This window comes from Rissa tridactyla, chromosome 14, assembly GCF_028500815.1.
Source record: "Rissa tridactyla isolate bRisTri1 chromosome 14, bRisTri1.patW.cur.20221130, whole genome shotgun sequence".
In the NCBI taxonomy this organism is placed as follows: domain Eukaryota; kingdom Metazoa; phylum Chordata; class Aves; order Charadriiformes; family Laridae; genus Rissa; species Rissa tridactyla.
In genome coordinates, this window is record NC_071479.1 from 2369377 (window position 1) to 2386965 (window position 17589).

General features: G+C 53.1%; 1 protein-coding gene across 1 annotated transcript in view; it reads left to right on the top strand.

The window, feature by feature from the left end:
* RXRA (retinoid X receptor alpha) overlaps positions 1–17329 on the top strand; it is a 118576-nt gene extending 101247 nt beyond the window's left edge. Inside the window, exons 6-10 of the mRNA XM_054220375.1 lie at positions 118–247; positions 5144–5276; positions 6428–6519; positions 8226–8331; positions 12084–17329. Of these exons, the coding sequence (XP_054076350.1) occupies positions 118–247; positions 5144–5276; positions 6428–6519; positions 8226–8331; positions 12084–12231 (609 nt within the window). The 3' untranslated portion in view covers positions 12232–17329. The remainder of the gene's footprint in view (positions 1–117; positions 248–5143; positions 5277–6427; positions 6520–8225; positions 8332–12083) is intronic.
* The last annotated feature ends 260 nt before the right edge of the window (positions 17330–17589 follow it).

Sequence of the window (17589 nt, forward strand, 5' to 3'; positions counted from 1 at the left end):
TGGGGTGCTCCTGACTTTGGTGTCTTTCCCTACAAGCCCCTTCAGCTGCTTCTCCAGCCTCTCTTCTTCCCCTTGCTCTGCCTTCTCCAAACCTTTCAATCTCCCTTTTCTTGGCAGCCCAATGACCCGGTGACGAACATATGCCAGGCAGCAGACAAACAGCTCTTCACCCTGGTGGAGTGGGCCAAGAGGATCCCCCACTTCTCCGAGCTGCCCCTGGACGACCAGGTCATCTTGCTCCGAGCAGGTGAGTGGGAACCATCCCCGCACGGGCTCCGCCACGGGGCCGTAGGAGCGCCACATCTCAACGGTGACGAGTATTACACTTAGATTTAGGTCCCGGCGACTTGAAAGCCATTAACTGATTCTGAGTAATAGCCTCTGATAATTCAATTGCTAAATAGGATTTAAAAAGCCCCAAGGGATGTGTTGCTGAATGTGATCCAAAATGTTGCACCAGCTGCCAATCAGCTGAAAAATGGCCCGGCTTCGTCGCTGATGAGCTCGGAGATGTGCGCGGGGTGATTTAAACCGAAGGAGCTACGCGCTGCCTTCCTCCCAGGCTTGAGACTTGAAAGGACCAAGTGGGCTTGGGACTCCACGAAATTTCATCAAACTGAAATGTTTGATCATAATTAAAACCAGAAAGGGGAGAAGAATATATCGCCCTCCCTCTCCCACCCACCAAGATGAAAATAAAATTCTCCGGGCTTATTTTAAATTTCCTTGGCTGGCAGGGGGTCTGGAGGAACGAAGGCTTTGGGAGGTGAAAAGCAGTTAGCTGTGACAAGGATCTTCTTCCATCGCCTAAATTCAAGCCCCTACTGCCGGCAGGTTACGCACAAAGACCAAGGAGGGCAAGAAATTAAGAGCAGAGCTCGACGAGGGTGCATTTTAGGCATGAAGCTCTTTGCATAGCTCCAGTCATCAGATAAGTGATTAAAAAGGCTTTGGCTTGACGCAGCGGAGAGTTTTGCTCCCTTAAACAAAGAGGGAAGGCAAGTTGTCAGTGGGACAGATGAAGTGGCTTGAATGATAAACTTCAGGGCAAGACCTTGACGGCTGGCGGTGGCACCCAGCTCTCCGCTTGGCAATGAGAGACACAGACCTTGGCTACTCGAAGTAGTCAAGGAAATTCAGAAGGGAGCGATGGAGGAGTCCGGTGCAGAGCAGGGGCGCAGCCTCAGAGCAGGGCGAGCTGGTGGGCTACCTGGAGCAAACCAGCCCGGCAGCCAAACCCAAGCAAGCCAAGGACTCTGAAGTTCCTGGTAGTTTTGAAGTTTCTCTTTTTTCCCCAAAATGCACTTTTTTAGGGAATTCAAGAGGGGAAAAACCTGCAGGGGTGCTTGCTCTTCTCTCTGCACTCTTCTGGCTTTGGGTTAATGGCCTCTGTAGGCAAGACACTGCTGATCCACCTTGATGGCAATGTTCCTCGCTTCTTACTGTGGAGAGTGTGTGCCCTAAAATAAATGTCCATGAAATTGTGCAGGAAAGTGCTTGAAGAACCAAGTGCAAAATATTCGTTTCAACACAAAATGTAGAACTTGTGCAGTCCAAGGTCTGTCCAGGTTGTTTCATGAGAAGGGACTTCGAGGCTCCAGAGAAGCACGATGATGGGATTGGTATTTTCCCCTTCCCACCACACAAACACGAGCTGTCATTCTGTTTAATGAGGCTGACTGTAGCCCAAATGTGTGAATCTTAATACTGTCTGCAATTTTTTATTGACTATCAACCAGTGTAACTTCGTACCTTGGCCCTACATACAAATACCCAATCCCTCTTGCAACCTCGCTGAAATCCTTGACCTCAGTGGTTTCTGGGCAATTAAGTCACACCATTTACTGGTGTAGGTTTTCTACTCCTCTTATATTACTGAAAAGAGATTTTTATAGTCACATTTCATCTAGTGGTTACAGCAATAGCCTGGGAATGGAGAATTTGGGGGTTTTATTCTTGCTGCAGACTTGGCCAAGTCCCATGCCCTCCTTGGTTGGCTCCTTCTAGCCCTTCGGTGAAGGTACTCGTCTGATTTTTCTATGGATTTGAGTATCGCCAGAGCTGGCTGACGGCCCTCTCTGGAAAATACAAAAAGTGTATTTTTGAAGAGGGTCTCTAGAGCCTCTTGTGAGAGTGGATGAGCAGGGGAAGCATCTCTATAGAAATCTTTGAGGGCTTTCTGCAAATATCGCAGGGAAGAACTGGATTCAGACAAAAAGCTGCCTTTTTCTTTTGTGCAATGGAAACAAACCCCACAACAACAGTTCAAGGTTTTCCTTGCTCTTTAGAAGAAGGCTAATGCAAGCTGAACTGAAGACTTTCTGACCTAATGTTCTCTCCTTTGTGCTGGTGCTTGTTATGACCAGCTTGAGCTGGCATCCTGGAGGCGACACGCTGTGGGGCAGGAGGAGAGGGGGCTGCAGACCCCATCGCATCACAGTTTTTATGGTGGCTCTAATCCCATGGCCAGGCTGAGCACCCGGAGCGGCTCCGATGGGCTCCCTGCTCCGAGCGTCTCTGTCGGGGCCTCAGATAACCTCCCCCAAGTCTTTTAACCAGTGGCTCTATCTATTATTGAGTGAGGAGAGTGGTCTGCTGAGAACAGCTGCCCATGAAATATTTAAGTATTAAAATTTAGCTAAGAGCGTCAGTCAGGTTCAGTCATGCATCCTCGGAGGCCAAATTAAGTGGAGCACACGTCTTTGGAGGAGCGGTGCTGGATGGGCCGGCAGTAGCTTTCCTCTAATCCTGAATCATTTAAAAATCTTCCTTCTCTGAGCTTTTTGGAGAAGGAAAACCCAACCTTTTAAGCCTGTTTTCCCTGGGTTTTCTTGTTTCCGAGCTTGCTGTGGCTGAGATGGGAATAACCTGCTGTTTTCTCTGCGTCGAGGCCAGGCTGGCAGGGGATGCTGAGCACTACATCTCTGCAGCTGCACTTCATTTTATAGGGCTGGTGGGGAAACTTGGTAGTGAGATGGATTAACATGATGGTCACTGCGCTGCCAGGTGCCTTCTCTACCCCAGCGGAGCCAAAGCATCTCCGGAGCCTGCAGCCACCTTGTTTGATGAGAAAGGAGTCGCGAGAGTCAAAGAAATCTGCTCTGCTTCTCCAGAGGTTGGGCTGAAATGCAAAAGTCTTCGGGTAGACTTGTTTGATCTCTAACTCGGATTTGCTGCCTGTGGTTATACCTAATTTTTTCTGCTTGCCTCTTGATCTTCTCCGCTCTTTGGAGATGCTCTAGTGAAAGCACCAGGTAGAAATAGGTTCCCCATTTCAGCTGAAAGATCCCAGCTCTAAATGGGAATAATTCAGCTGAAGGATGCTGGTTAATCCAGTGCTCCCTAGCTGGAATAAGCCGAGCACAGATGTTGGTGGCACCCCGCAGCCTCACCACTTCCATGTATTTGGACTCGATGATCTGAAAGGTTCCTTCCAACCTCGACCATTCCATTCTTGGCAAGCCGGAGGCTGGACTCGGCACCACTGGGGCTGTGCGGAGCCGCCGCTGAGGGGTCTTGGGTGATGGCCAAGAGTCAGGGCAGAGCTGTGAAAGCTGGTGCCACGGAGGGATGTTGCAGACCAGCTCTGGTTTCTGTTAGTTGGAGCTTCATGGAGGGGCTGCGTGTGGAGATGCTGGGGGTCTGCGTGTGACGGCTGGTGGGAGGCACCCACGGCACCTTTCTGTGGGTCTGGCTCTGGGAGGTCCCCTTCGGCCATGGAGCAGGGTTCCTGCAGGCTCCTGGTGCAGTCCCACGTCTTCTCCTGCGTCCTTCTTGGGTTTCAGAGTGTTGCAATCCCTCTGCGAGTGCCAGGCCTCGCCCAGTAAATAGCCAAATAAGTGTTCCCGTGATTGGGGTGGAAACATCCTGTAGCCACTTAGGAAAGAGTGAACTTTATTCCTTGTCAACATTTCTAATGGCACAACCCATCTCTGCAACAGTAGGTAAACACAGCACACGTGGACCTTGTATTTATTCCAGTCAGTGAGAAAAGACGTGTTTCTGTGGCAGGAGAGGAGGTGAAGGATATTGTTGTGTTGTTTTTCCAGCCTGGGAAAGAAAAATAAAATCAAATATCCTGACGTTTCTGGACCCTGCCAGGAAGGGCTGCGTTCTGGACACCAGAAAATTTTCAGGTTGGGTAAATCAATCTTTTCAGGCTGGGTAAATCAATCAGATAAGCGTGAGACACCCCAGGGTTGCAGAAGACCCGTCTTGTCTTATTGAAGATGCCTCTCCTGGTTCAAAGTCGCCTACATTTCCACCCTTCAAAGTTTACAGCATTTCTTCTGCTTATGGGTTTGAACTCGCGTTCTTCTTCTTATGGGTTTGAATTCTTGAACGCAGGTGGCAGCAGATTTAAGAATTTGTCGACATGTTAGATTAGGAAGGGGAGCAGGACGGCGGGGAGGGAGGTCGCATCTCCCTTCCCTTCCCCATTTGTAACCAGCCCAAACTGCTCCAGCGGTGTCGGGGCTCAGAGGATGTGCTTTCCAGTCTCCTGAAGTAGCATGTCCAGTAACTAATCAAAAGCTGATTTCCAAGCAGCTATGGAAAGCTGTTACGGGAGCAGTCAGGGATGTGGGACATCCCTGGGGAGAGGCAGTCCCTTCCAATATTTATACGGCAGAAGCCACAAACCTGCCAGCAAGAGTTTTCACGGTCCCGATTTACACAGCTGAAAAATGGTGAATGAACTTTTGTGCCCTATTAAGGCCTGAAAATGAGCCCAATTAGCTGATACAAAGCGTTAATAGGTCTTTAGCTGCTCAGAGGCAGGCAGCGTAAGGTCAGAGAGGGAAGGCAGGGCTCCACACCCACTCGCAGGCTCAGGGCGAGAGGAGCAGGGCAGAGCGCTGTTTGCTCTGGTGCCTGCAAGGTTTATAGAGGAAACTGCTTCCCTTATTAGCGTTATATTTTTAGTGCGTTTGTTCCTTAATGGTTTTTTCCTTCCCTGACATCCAAGAAAGGGGTGGCTCCCCCTCCCTTCCCACGTCCAGCCATGTTACTCCAGCAAAGCTGGTTCTTGGGCAGTTTCCTCCTCTCTTTTTAGCGCCATTGGGGAGGGGACGTTGATGGTTCCCGAACCCACTGAGGACCTTGTGGCTCTAACCTACGGCCTTGGTTGTTTTCTCCTCCCCAGGGTGGAATGAGCTCCTAATCGCCTCCTTCTCCCACCGCTCCATAGCCGTGAAAGACGGGATCCTCTTAGCCACCGGGCTCCACGTGCACCGGAACAGCGCGCACAGTGCTGGCGTCGGGGCCATCTTCGACAGGTGGGCAGAGGGAGGGATGGATGGATGGGTGGATGGATGGACGAATGGACGGATGGGTGGACAATGGGGAACACATCTCAGGCCACCTTGCCTGGACATCCCCCTCTCTGTCTCCGTTCCTCGCGGTGCACCTCCTCGAGGGGCCGGATGGAGATGCGTTGGCACATGGGCTCATGGAGGAGCTCAGGCTGAAGCGTGTCCATCCCACAGCGTGCATGGAAACCTCGTGGTCCTTGCTGCAGGCAACAACATTAAATCCCTCCTCTTAAACCTGCAGAAACCAACAGGCCGAAATAGTCGGCGGGAGAAGGCTGCCCAGTGCGAATCAAAGCCTCCTTCATGGGGTCCAGATGCCTTCTAATGTTACGAGGAGGCCACTCCTTTGTTTCTTTTCATCTTTAATTGGACCAAGACGTGATTTTATTTTCGCAATGAAAAAGCATCAAAAATACCCAGCAGGTTCCACATGCGTATCCCGAGGGCTCTTTAATCTTGTGCTTTGGGAAAGTGTTTTAAAGCCAGACTTCCAGCGTGTTTGACCCACAGTGTGGCTCCAGACGCTGCTTAAATGGTGGCTGATTTCTCTGCTCGAGACTCATCTTGAGGCAACTTAGTGGAAACCACATCACCTTTGCTGCTTTGCTTTGCAAGGAAATTGTTCTTGGGACCTGGGTGACATCATTTGTTTCCTGTGAGGTCATAAGTGCAAGATCATGACTTCACTGCAAGATCTAACAGGAAAAACTGGGCAATCAGTGGAAAATATTTCAAGACCGACACCTGCAGTAAGAGCAAAGGGAGTAATAAAAATTACCGGCAGAGGAAATTGCTTTTAGATACCTGTTGGGGTTTTTTTTTATATTATTATTTTTTTATTTTTAGGCAGCTTTCTCAGGTGCCAAAGCCTTGCAGTGAATGCACGAAGCCAGTTTTTATGGTCCCTGTTGTATCTCACAGGAACTATTGATGTTCCTAATGAGCTATTTTTGATACAGGAGGAAAATGAGGGCATATCCTCCACTGGTATAAGCGAGCACTATCCCATGACTTCATTGACCGTGCTCCGGAGGAGCTCACTCTGGGTCTGACACCTGGGTGTTTTTTTCATTTCTTTTTAACACTGACGCCTGTGATTTCTGTGTCCTTTGCAGAGTACTGACAGAACTCGTGTCAAAAATGCGGGACATGCAGATGGACAAGACAGAGCTAGGCTGCCTGCGAGCCATTGTCCTCTTCAACCCCGGTACATGCCATTACCTTCTCTCCTGTCCTCTCCTGGCTCATGCTGCGTCCTTTTGGCTCCGTTTCTTACCTATAAAGCTCCATTGCAAATAACCGAGGGCACCCAACTCCCGAGGACAGGGCAAGAAGGAAGAGAGGCAAGAAGGAAAGTCAAATTAAGTGCTGCAGGTGCATCTGCCACCTTACAAGCGTGTCCTTTGCAGGTCAGGGATGGATCTGGATCCATGCCCAGGGTTGCTCTCCAGGCCTCCCATTCCAAGGGGTGTTTTCCTCTTTGCAGAAGGCAGCACGGTTTCATGGCCCAAAACATTCCCCGTGCAGGGCCCAGCCTTGGCCGGGACTCGGCTGTGATCATCCGAGGAGATGGCAAATGCTGCTTTTGGAGCTGACTCCTGCTCACGGGCTGAGTTCTCAGCTGAGCCTGGGGGGCTTTGGCTTGATCAACGTTACACAGTTCTCTTATTTTCAGTTTTACAGCAACTCTGTTCTGGTGCTTGAGGGAGTTGTCCCTGAATAGGAGCAAAAATTAATCTATATATCCTTTAAGACAGAGGTATGGGTTAGAGCAAAGTTAGAGCATGGACATTATTGCCCTCTGTTTCCTGATCTCAACATCCAAGGGCTTTTATTGACTGCGTTCCTGGAAGAGCCCTCTGCAGAGCCTGCAGAGGGTGAAAGGCATGAAACGTGCTCATAAAATACACAAGAACTTCATTTTTTGTCCGCAGCTTGCTTAGTTTTACAGACTCCAGGAGGCTGCTGGCTTTTTCCCCCTCTGTCCCCAGCTGCCCAAGGGAAGAAGGTGGTTGAGTGCCAGGGGTTCGGAGAGCAAAGCCCCGCTGCCGCAGGCGATGGACTGCCAGCCTGCAGATACCTCTGCAGCTCTGTTGGAGGGGGGGTTCCCTAAATTCTGGAGTGGGTCAGTCCAGAGTAAAAGCAGATGGCAGCCAAGGGCAGGCCTCCACATCTGCGGCCACCCCTTCCCCTCCCTGCCCTCCCAGGAGCGTGGTTTGTGCCCAAGCACGGCTCTTTCCCTGGCCTTTCCCACCGAAGGGGCCAGGGAATTTCAGCAGGGTTTATTGCTGTTTCTTGGGTTTGTTTTTCTGCTCGACTTCTTTTTTTTTTTTTCTTTTTTTTTTTTTTTTGTCCCCCCCCCTTGTAATCACCAGTAATTTATTGTCTGTAATTTGGGATTAGCCGTATATGGTAAAAGAAGGGGAATCTGGAGAGGTTCCCGCGGCGCTGGGGCTTTGGGATATCGATTGCTTGACTGTCCCTTTCACCCTACTAAAAACAGATCCTCGCCGCGTCGCGGGGGACCTGCCAGAGCGGGGGCTTTTTGTTTGGCCCTGCCACAGGGCTTCATGCCGGAGGGAGAAATCCCACAAGCCCAGGACTTGAGGGGGACACAAACCCTTTCCATGAGGCTCTGTGACCGCTGGAACGAGCCAAAACGGTTGAGGTTGGGGTATAAGGTGGAATAAAACAGGTCTGTAGTTACAGGGCAAACCTTTCAGGGCTCGAAGGCTCCCTGGGAGGTCTTAGGTACTGCCCAAATTCCGGGGGTTCGCACCCTGTATCCACACTCGGCCTTGGTCTGGTGGTGCTGGGAGGGATGGAGGGGGCTGAGGGGGTGAACAGGGGGGTCTTTGCCTGCCTGCAGACCCTGGAGGTTTTTTGGCTGATGGTCCTTTCATTGCCTTTCAGACTCGAAAGGTCTCTCCAACCCAGCTGAGGTGGAGGCGTTACGGGAGAAGGTGTACGCGTCGCTAGAGGCGTACTGCAAACACAAATACCCCGACCAGCCCGGGAGGTGAGTTGCTGGCTGTGTCCTCTCCTCCTGCAGCCTCCCACCCCCGCAAATCCCCCTGCAAAGGGTGCTGCAGACGGTGTTATGGGTGCTACAGCCCGCGACGGGGTCCGAGTGCCGTCCTTGAGGTCGCTGCAGCTTGTGGGTGCTGGGTCCCTTCCATTTAGGGCTCTCTGTTCCCGTGTCTTCTGGGAGCGAACAGTTGCCTGCAAAGTAAAACCACTCGTTTCTACCTGCTTCAGCTCTGAACGTCCTTAGAAAAGCCCCCTGTGAAGTGCAGAGTGGTCTTTATTCCCACAGCAGTACATGCAGCGCAGCCAGGACAAGGTCGGGCAGTACCGGCGGTGCCGAGACCTGAGGAGCCCCGGCTCCTGCGGCCGCAGCGGTGGGATGAGCACATGGGGGAAGGGGTATCGTTTCCCTTTTGGCAACCACGGAGAGCAAACCACAGCGAAAATAAGCCGCACACGGAGTTAATTTCAGTGGCAGATGAGCATCATTGCTGGGAAGTGAAAGCCTCAATTGATGCTCTTCTCTCCCCTCCCCACCTCCCCCAGTCCAGCTGGGAATGGGAGGGGGAATTAGGAATGCTTTCCTGGACCGCTCTGGAGCTGAGTGGGCGCATTTTCCCAGTTACAGCCTGAAGTTGGCAACTGCCAGTTAAGTTACTGACAGTCATTTGAGAAACCAAGCAAAGCGCTGGAAACTGCTGGTGGTGCGTATCGCTGCTGAGGCGTGAATATTGGGAAAAACAGCCCAGGCCACTGGGATTTGCGTCTCACCTGCATTCCCGGTCTTGCGTGTGTGGATGGTTGAAAAAAAAAAAAAAAAAGGATGCTCTTAGAGCAATGAATGCAGTGGGCAGATCACACCCTCAGAAGCAATATTGGGCGTTTTTCCCCCCTTTGGGTACCAGTGTGCTGGCAGATGAAAAAAGATGTTGTAAAGGGGCTTCTTGGATGTTCATGGTTGGCTTGTGGCGTGGAGAGTTAGGATGAAGGTACCGTTGGGTATGTTTGACTTTGCGGTGAGGAGGGAAGTGAGGGATGCGCAGAGCAGGGGTGGTTACCTCTCCTCCCCAGGGTGGTTTGTTTGGACCCCAGCCTCCAAAAAACGTTATTCAATTGGCGTTCCTGAGCAAATCCAGACCCGGAGCCTGGGCTGTGGCTGTCCTAGTGTTTCAGAGGAGCTCTGCTCCCCTTGGGGCTCACAACGAGCAGCCAGCCGTACCTGGCACAGGGAGAGCTGCCTTGGGAATGCTGCCCAGCAGCTCTCCTGGGTTATTCCCGTGGTGGGATGAACTCTTTGCTTCGCACAGGCATCCAGCGTCCGCAGCCGAGTCGTGCTGCCCTCGCGTGCCGCTGCCGCAGGCTGGGATGGGGCTGGGCAGGGGGCTGGCGTGGGGACAGCCCTGCTCTTCATCGACCACAGCACCACGAAGCCGCTGTGCATGACTGAGCAAAGTCGCTGAGCCTCCAGAAACATCAGTTCCCCAGGGCTCCACCTCAATGATCAGCGATGTGTAAGGGAGCGTTTTAGGTCCGGTAGCTGCACCGGAGGCGCTGGAGTTTGATCTCTCACTGGCTTTGAATGACATTGGGCTGAGGACCTCCTTGTGTGATCCTCACACCCTCCTTTGGTGACCTTAAAGGTTTTTGCATGCTTAGGGCTGTCCCGAGAGCCGTGACTGGGCATTGCTGACCTTGCTGCATCTCTTGCATGGCGCAGGACAATGGTGGAATAAGCCCAGGTGGCTCGGGAGGGTTAACTCGTGGGCCGGGAGTCCAGAATTGCACAAGAGCTAAACAAAGCTCTCAAGAGCTCTCTCCATCCTCCTGGTCTCATGGCACAATGCGATCACCATCTGGGGCTGGAAACAAGTTCTTCCTGTGGTTGTTGAGCAAACGCCTGGTCGAGCCCGTGGCGGGCGCCCTCCCCTGCGCGGGGCTGTGGCGAGCGCTTGGCTTCAGATGCCCTTCGGTGCCGTGACTTCAGCCCAGTCCCCGGCCAGCGAGAGCTCGTGAGCACCATGTAAACACCAAAAGGGAACTTCTCCGCGGCAGCGAGTCGGAGGGAGGCATTCCTAGGAAAAACCCAGCTGTGCTCCCCGTGCCCCAGCCCCTGCTCCTCGGCGGGGCGGGCACGGTGCGTACGTGACACCGAGCAGCCGTGGGGAATCGGGGCTATTTTCTGCCCCCCCCTGCCCCCCCCCGCCTCTTTCCCTGCCTCCAGCCGCAGCGCTGGCACGTTGTGCTGCGGGCTGGTTATCTCACAGTTAAACGTATCCGAGGGCTGGAGCCATCATCTGGTTTGGTTTAAAGTGAAACTTCCTGAATGGGATGGTAGGACTGATTTGTTTTTCCTGGCTCTGCTCCCACCCTTCTCGCCAGCTCAGCAGAAAAAAAAAATAAAAAAAGAAATAGAGAGAGAGAAGTGTGCATGCATGTATAATATCTGTGTGCTTGTGCATGTCTCTCTCTATGTGTGGGTTTTCTAGAGTCCCCTTCTTCCCGGGCTGGTTCCGGCCTTTGCTTATGTTCAAGCCCTGATTGTGCAGCAGTTAAAACAAATAAATGCACTCCCGGCTATTAAAGGGCCTTTTCCCCGTTGTGAGAGCGGGGAGGTGACATTCCGCAGCGCCTGGGGTTGCTGCCTACACCCCCGGGACACGGGCAAGAAGGTTGGGGACACCCCGGGTGGCATCCCGGGATGCTCCGGAGCACCCTGGAAGGAGCCGTTGGCTTTCTCTCAGCTCCGCAGTCTCCTGCCGCCCTCGCAGCCCAACACAGCAGTCTTTCCCCAGCATGGCCGGCCCCTGGGCTCGTCTCCTTCGTCCCAGTCGGCTCCTGCAGCGCTGTCGGCTCTCCCCAGCCCCCCTGGCTCTCCCCTGCCTGCCTGCGCAGCCCTCCTGCCTGTCAGCTCTTGCCGGCATCGAGGGTGCGACCTGACAAGCGTCGGAGAAAGGGCTTTTGTTTGACTGGGGCTTGTCGGAGCCCCGCGCTGGGGCAGGGAGAAGGGGAGCACCCTGTGTCCTGGCTGATTTGCCGCTCTCCTTCCAGCTTTTGCGTCAAAGCCCTTGTCTCCTTCCATTGGCTTCACCCCCGAGGTGCCTCCAGCCCGGCTGTCAGCCGGGTTTCTGCCGCGCCAGCAGCCCCCGGGGCTCGGCAGCCCGAGCGATGGGAGCGATGGTTGGCGGAGCTGCCTGGGAAGTGCATGGAGCCTTGAGGGAAGGGGCATCGCTGAGCCAAGTGCCAGCTAACCCCACTCAGCCTCTCCGCCGCCCCCTGCCCGGCTGCTTGCCCTTTTCCCTGAGCGAAGATCGAGCTGCTGAAGCTGCTTGTGCCGCTGCCTGGGACAGGGCTGGCCCCGCGGTGCCTCCTCGCCATGGCTGCGGTGCGGGGACCCCGCCAGCGTCTCGGGGTGCTCGCTGTACGGTGTCACACACAACGCGACACGGATGCCCGGAGCCAGTGGTGCACCCCAGTGCAGGGATGGCCTTCCGTTTCTTATCTTGCTCTTCCAGCTCAGCTATCAGCAGATGTTTGTTGGGAATTGCCACCGTGGCTGCCTGATCTTCAAGGCTGGGGACATAATTAATGATTTCTCTGCACAGCTCTGGGTGTAGCCCCATGCTTTTGCTAGCAAAATATGTTGCGTTTGACTCCTGAGCAGGAGCGGCCACAGAAGCTGTGGGGGTCAGGGCAGAAGCAGGGCTGTGGTGGGATGTCTGACCGTGTCATGTCTCCTACCCCCAGGTTCGCAAAGCTCCTGCTCCGTCTCCCAGCCCTCCGGTCCATCGGCCTGAAATGCCTGGAGCACCTCTTCTTCTTCAAGCTAATAGGCGACACGCCGATCGACACCTTCTTGATGGAAATGCTGGAAGCGCCCCATCAAATGACTTAGAGAACTGCTGCTGGGTCAGTCCCTCGCCCGGCCGGGGTCTCGTGGGGCCCCTTCCTCTGCTTTCCTCCGCCGCCACCCCAGCCCGTCCCTCCCTCCTCTCCCCAGCGCTGGAGGCACCGTCTGACCCGGGGCAAGCCCCTGCCGTCCTCGCCTCCTCGTTGCCTTCACCCTTGTCCGTTTTGCTGTCACTGCTGCGTCTCAAGACCTGCTCGCTGGTTCCCTGCGCTAGATGTAGAGAAGTGGGAGCGGAGAGAGCTTGCCACCCGCCGCCCCGGCTCGCACACCTGTCCCGGCCCCCCTGCCGTGCCATGAGTTTCGGGATGAGCCACCGGACGAGCTTGGCATCACCCCACGTGCGTGATTTCCACAGGGCAGGAGCGGGGCTGGGGCCAGTCCCAGCCCTTGGGGCAGCGGGGTTTGGACAAGCCGAGGGGAGTGGTTGAACTCACCGGATTGCAGCTGGCTATTTTCAGGGGATGGAGTTTTTGAAAAAGAGAAGAGAAGAAAGAAAAAAAAAAAAAGGAAAAAAAAAAAAAAGAATTCTATTTTTGGTTCCTAACTATTATTAGTAGTCTCGGTAGTTACTTCGCGGAGGGAGAGGCAGGCTGGAGAGGCGGCCCGGCCCATGCCCCACAAATGAGTCACCCGTGGCTGCGCAGAGCCTTCTCCTTTCGATTAAAAGCAGAGGATTTGGGATCGAGCTTTGTCCCCCCCTTCAAATAACGAGGCAACCGGTGGCATGGGGAGGCCGGGGTGCCCTCTCTTCCTCTGTGCAGAGGGTCCCGCTGGCGGCAGCACCTGAAAAATCCCCTCTTGCCATCCTGGAGAGCAGCCGGGCATCGCCACTCTTCCCAAAGATGCCTCTGCGCTCGGTGCGGAGCTGCCCATGCGGACAGGAGCCGGCTGGAGCGCTTGCTTTAAGGCTGCCAGGGACTCAACGTCATCCATCCCCAAGCTCCTGGGGTCTTGCCGGACCCCTGCCCTCAGCCCTGTGCCCAGCAACCCGGCACGGCCCCACTGGCGAGGCTGGGTCCCGCCGGTCCTGCCAGACCCACACTTTATTTCGAGGGCTGTGGCGTTGGAGCGGCGGGAGATGTCGTGCTGCCAATGGCTCCTTCTCAGTTTTGTGGTCCTGACCTGGTTCGGTGAGGTTGGAGGGGCATTTCCAGCTGGTGGGGTGGGCTTGGCGAAACACCCGCTCCGTGCCCGTATTGCGGGTTTGCAGCAGCTCTGGGTACCGCAGGATTGTCCCCATGGCCACCAGCGCCCGAGCCCTAGCCTCACGCGGGGGTTTCAGCTCGCCCAAGAGGCTGCTCCTGTTGATTCAGCAGCTGCCGTGCAAAACACTGCAAGGCAACAATTAGTGGGAGTTCTTGGCTGGGCTGGTAATTGGGGCTGTTAATTAGTGGTGAAGCAAGAAGAGGGCTCCCCCTCCCCTGAATGTCCTCCATTGGGCAGGGATGCGGGGGTGAAAGGTGGGGGACGTGGGCAGCGCGCCCATCCCCGGCCCATCTGGGATGCCAGGAGCACCAAAAGCACCTTGGCTTTTGCACGGTCCTTCCCTTGAGCCTTGGTGTGACAGCAGGGAGGTGGACAGGACTTGGGGCATTAGGGACACGGTCCCAGGAACGTGCCCACACCCCACAGGGAGCGTTTCCCCTTCACCTCCCCATTTCACCTCATCAGGTATCTCCAGAGCCCCACCGAAAAAATGAGTTAGAGGAAAAAAAAAAGAGCAGAGCAAGCAGTGAGGGATGTTGGGGATGGTTTTGTCCCCCCTTGGCAGGACGGACTGTCCCGAAGGCACCGTGGGGTGGGTGCTCAGAGCCAAGAATGAGGTGCCTGCGCTTGGCCGGGGGCCAAGGCTTCCCCACCGCTTTCGTGTCTTCTCTGCTTTAAAAACAGGCAAAGTATTAGGTCCCAAAGGTATTTCTTTCTCTTCTTTCTCCCCGTGGGTTGTTGCTGGCTCTTCAGACATCTCCTTTGTGCCTGGAGGGGGATGGAGCAGTGCCCACCAGCTCTGGTTTTTGAGGGGACACAGTTGTCACCCGCCTGTCGTCATCCTGCCTGGCAGCTCAAGTCCCCGGCTCCGTCCCCTGCAGTTAACCAGGCCATCTCATTGCTAAATAAATACTCAGGATTTCAGGTCGTAACTTTCCCTTAGGCTGGCCTGAAGTGGCAAATCCACAGAGGCGGGGAAAGTGTTTTGGCTGTGTTTCTCCAGCAGCCTGCATGCCGCCGAAAATATTATTAAACAGCTTCACCCTGCAAGAATTTGCCAAGAAAACTAGGCAAGAGAAATGAAATATGTAAAGGGTGCCAGTAAACACGAGCAGGCTGTTCCTTGCCAGCGTAAGGCTGCCGCAGCCCCGCGGGGGGCTTGCAGGGAGGTGTTAGCCCCCAGCCAGCCGGCGCGGAGCTCAGCCCCGAGCCAAACCAGCCCCCGGCAGCCCCCGGCCCGGAAAGGAGCTTGGAGATCACTTTCCGGAGAGAATGAGGGTGCTTTGTGAAAGAGTTGGTGGATACTGCACTAGAATAAGCCCGCTGTACTTCTCCATTGGGTGGAACCACTGTTTTCCTGATTGATGGCTTGGAAGGGGCTGTTTGGTGCTGGGTGCTGAGCTGTCGGTGGCTTGTGAGTGCCCATCCCAGCCCTGGGCACTGCCAGGCTGCTGAGCAGGAGCACCCATCGCATCCCATGTCGTGCCATGCCATGCCACGCCACGCCATGTCATGCCATGCCATGCAATGCCACCCCATCCCATGTCATGTCATGCCGTGCCCTCCCATGTCATGCCATGCCATGCAATGCCATCCCACCTCATGTCATGCCATGCCACGCCATGTTATGTCCTGCCATGCCATGCAATGCCACCCCATCCCATGTCATTCCATCCCATCCCATGTCATGCCATGCCATGCCATCCCATGTTACGCCATCCAATCCAAATCCCATGCCATGCCATCCCATCTCGTCCCATCCCATCCCATCTCATCCCATCCCATCCCATGTCATGTCATGCCATCCAATCCCATGCCATGCCATCCCATCCCAGTCAGCATTTGACCTGATGGAATGCCATGACCAAGGGGGTGTCCTCAACAAGTAGCGTGGTGCAAAGGGGAAGGCTCTGCAGGCCGGGGGCTCTCGGTCAGGATGCGTGTCTCCATGCCTCAGTTTCCCTGCTGGAGCAGTGCGTGGCCTCGATTCATGTCCCAAGCTGAGGAAGGTTTTGGGGAAAAGCTGAGCGTTGTCCTGGGCTTTCTGTTCTCAGCCGGTGTCGAGGGATTGCCCACATTGCTGTAACTCAACATGGCTCTCTTGCTTTTGGTAGAGCTCTTGTGACTTCCCTGGCAGCCATACCAGGCATTTTGGGTTGTCAGCGGGTCCTGAATGTGTGACCAACCCCTAGAGCCAGGACCCCAGCCCAGCCCACGCCTCCCCCCACCCCCAGCCCAGCCCTCCCCATCAGAAGGAAAAGCTTTTGTGCATCCGGCAGCATCTGCCACAGCAGCCTTAAAGCAACGTGCTTTTGCATGAGTTTGAGTCTTTCATTTGTATTCTTTTTCACTTTTGGCTTTTTTTTTTTTTTTTGGTCCTCATCATAATAATTATAAATATACTACATGCTTGTTTGAAGAGATGATACGTGGGTAAAAGAAAAAAAAGGCACATTATTCTCTAGAGAGGTAGGACTTTCATTTAACCAGATCCTAGTACTCTTGCAAAAATCTGGTTTGATTAGGGTGATCTATTTTTTAATTAATTTTTTTTTTTTAAATTCCATTTTGTTGGTGGGACAATCTTTAATTTTCTAAAGATAGCACAAACATCAGCTTTTCAGCCACCCGCCTGCCGCCCTGGATGTTCCTCGCTGCCTTCTTGCGTGTGCGCGTTTCAACTGAGCCCTAACCCGAACCGAGCCCAATCCAGCACGGACCCCCCCCACCCCGTGAGGATGCAGAGCCTTCCTGAGCATCCATCGGCACCCAAGGGCTGAGCGCCGCCGCCGGGTGGGACCCGCGGGGTGGAGTTACGGGAAAGGACCATCATCTCCCCAGCACCCATGGGTGGAAGAAGCCCACACCGACCCCACCGAGCTCACCAGCAGCTTCTCTGCACTTTGGACCCTCCCCGTCCTGGCTGTGTCCCCCCCCCAGCCCCCGCCAGCCGTGTCCCCATGCCCAGCCGTGGCATCGCTGGCTGCGCTCGGCTCCTGGTCGTAAAAAAGGGTTGGAGATGGCGGGACCGTGGCTCAAGAGCTGATGCTGTCCCCATCAGTGCCGAGCGTGCATGAGCTGGTTTAAGTTGATATGTGCGTGTGTATACATGTATGTACTGTAGATATATACACTGTATAAATACCCTCACTCACATATACATATATTATAACCGTAGCAATTACAGACTTTTTGTGGGTTGGTTTTTTTTTTGTTTGTTTTAAGTCGATTCTTTTTTCCTTTTTTTTTCCTTGCTTTTTTTTTTTTTTTTTTTTTTTTTTTGCTTCATGTAAGCGAGTACATTGTATCTGAAGCCCTTTCCGAATTGGCAGATGCCAAATCTGGATCTTTATTCCTCGAGACAAAGGAAATGCATCTATTTTAAGATGCCTTTTTGTTTTGTTTTTGGTTTTTTTGTTGTTGTTGGTTTTTTTTTTTTCCTTTTGAGCAGCAGGTGGTTTTGAGTAAAAATAGCTTTAGCAGTTCCCAATACTTAGTGATGGATGCCTTGGCTATGGGATGCATAGCTAAAAAATAAAATACATTAAAATTTAGAATGACAAAAAAAAGAGAAAAGATAAGGAAAAATATCTAAAGCATCAATAAAGTTAAAATCTATTTTTGTACAAATGTAATTTTATCCCTTACATATTCTTGGATGTTTTCTTTCTGGATTGTTTTGTTTCTTCTACAGAGATTGTTATAAACTCTCTCTATTTTTTCTCTCTCTCCCTCTGTAAATGTTCAACCGTAGGGACAGGGATCTGGAGAAGAGGGAGAACCTTTTGACCGTGTTTTAAAGGCTTTATATGAAATCTCTTTTGAAATAATTTTTTTGAATGAACTTTTTATTTTTTCCCCCACTTCCAAAATCTTTTTCGGGGGGGGAGGGGGGCAGGGGGTGGGGGGGGCGGGCTGGTCTGGGGGTGTCTTTTGTCACGTATATCCGGCGTTCCCGCAGGTCTGTTTTACTGTGAAATCACTACCGTATATTATTATTCACTTAAAAAAAAAAAGGAAAAAATAATAAAAAAAAAAGAATTGCTGCTGGAAACGCCAGTATTTTGATGAACAATTGTATTAGAATTGTGAAAAAAAAAAAACGAAAAAGAAAAAAAGAAAAAGAAAAAAGGATAA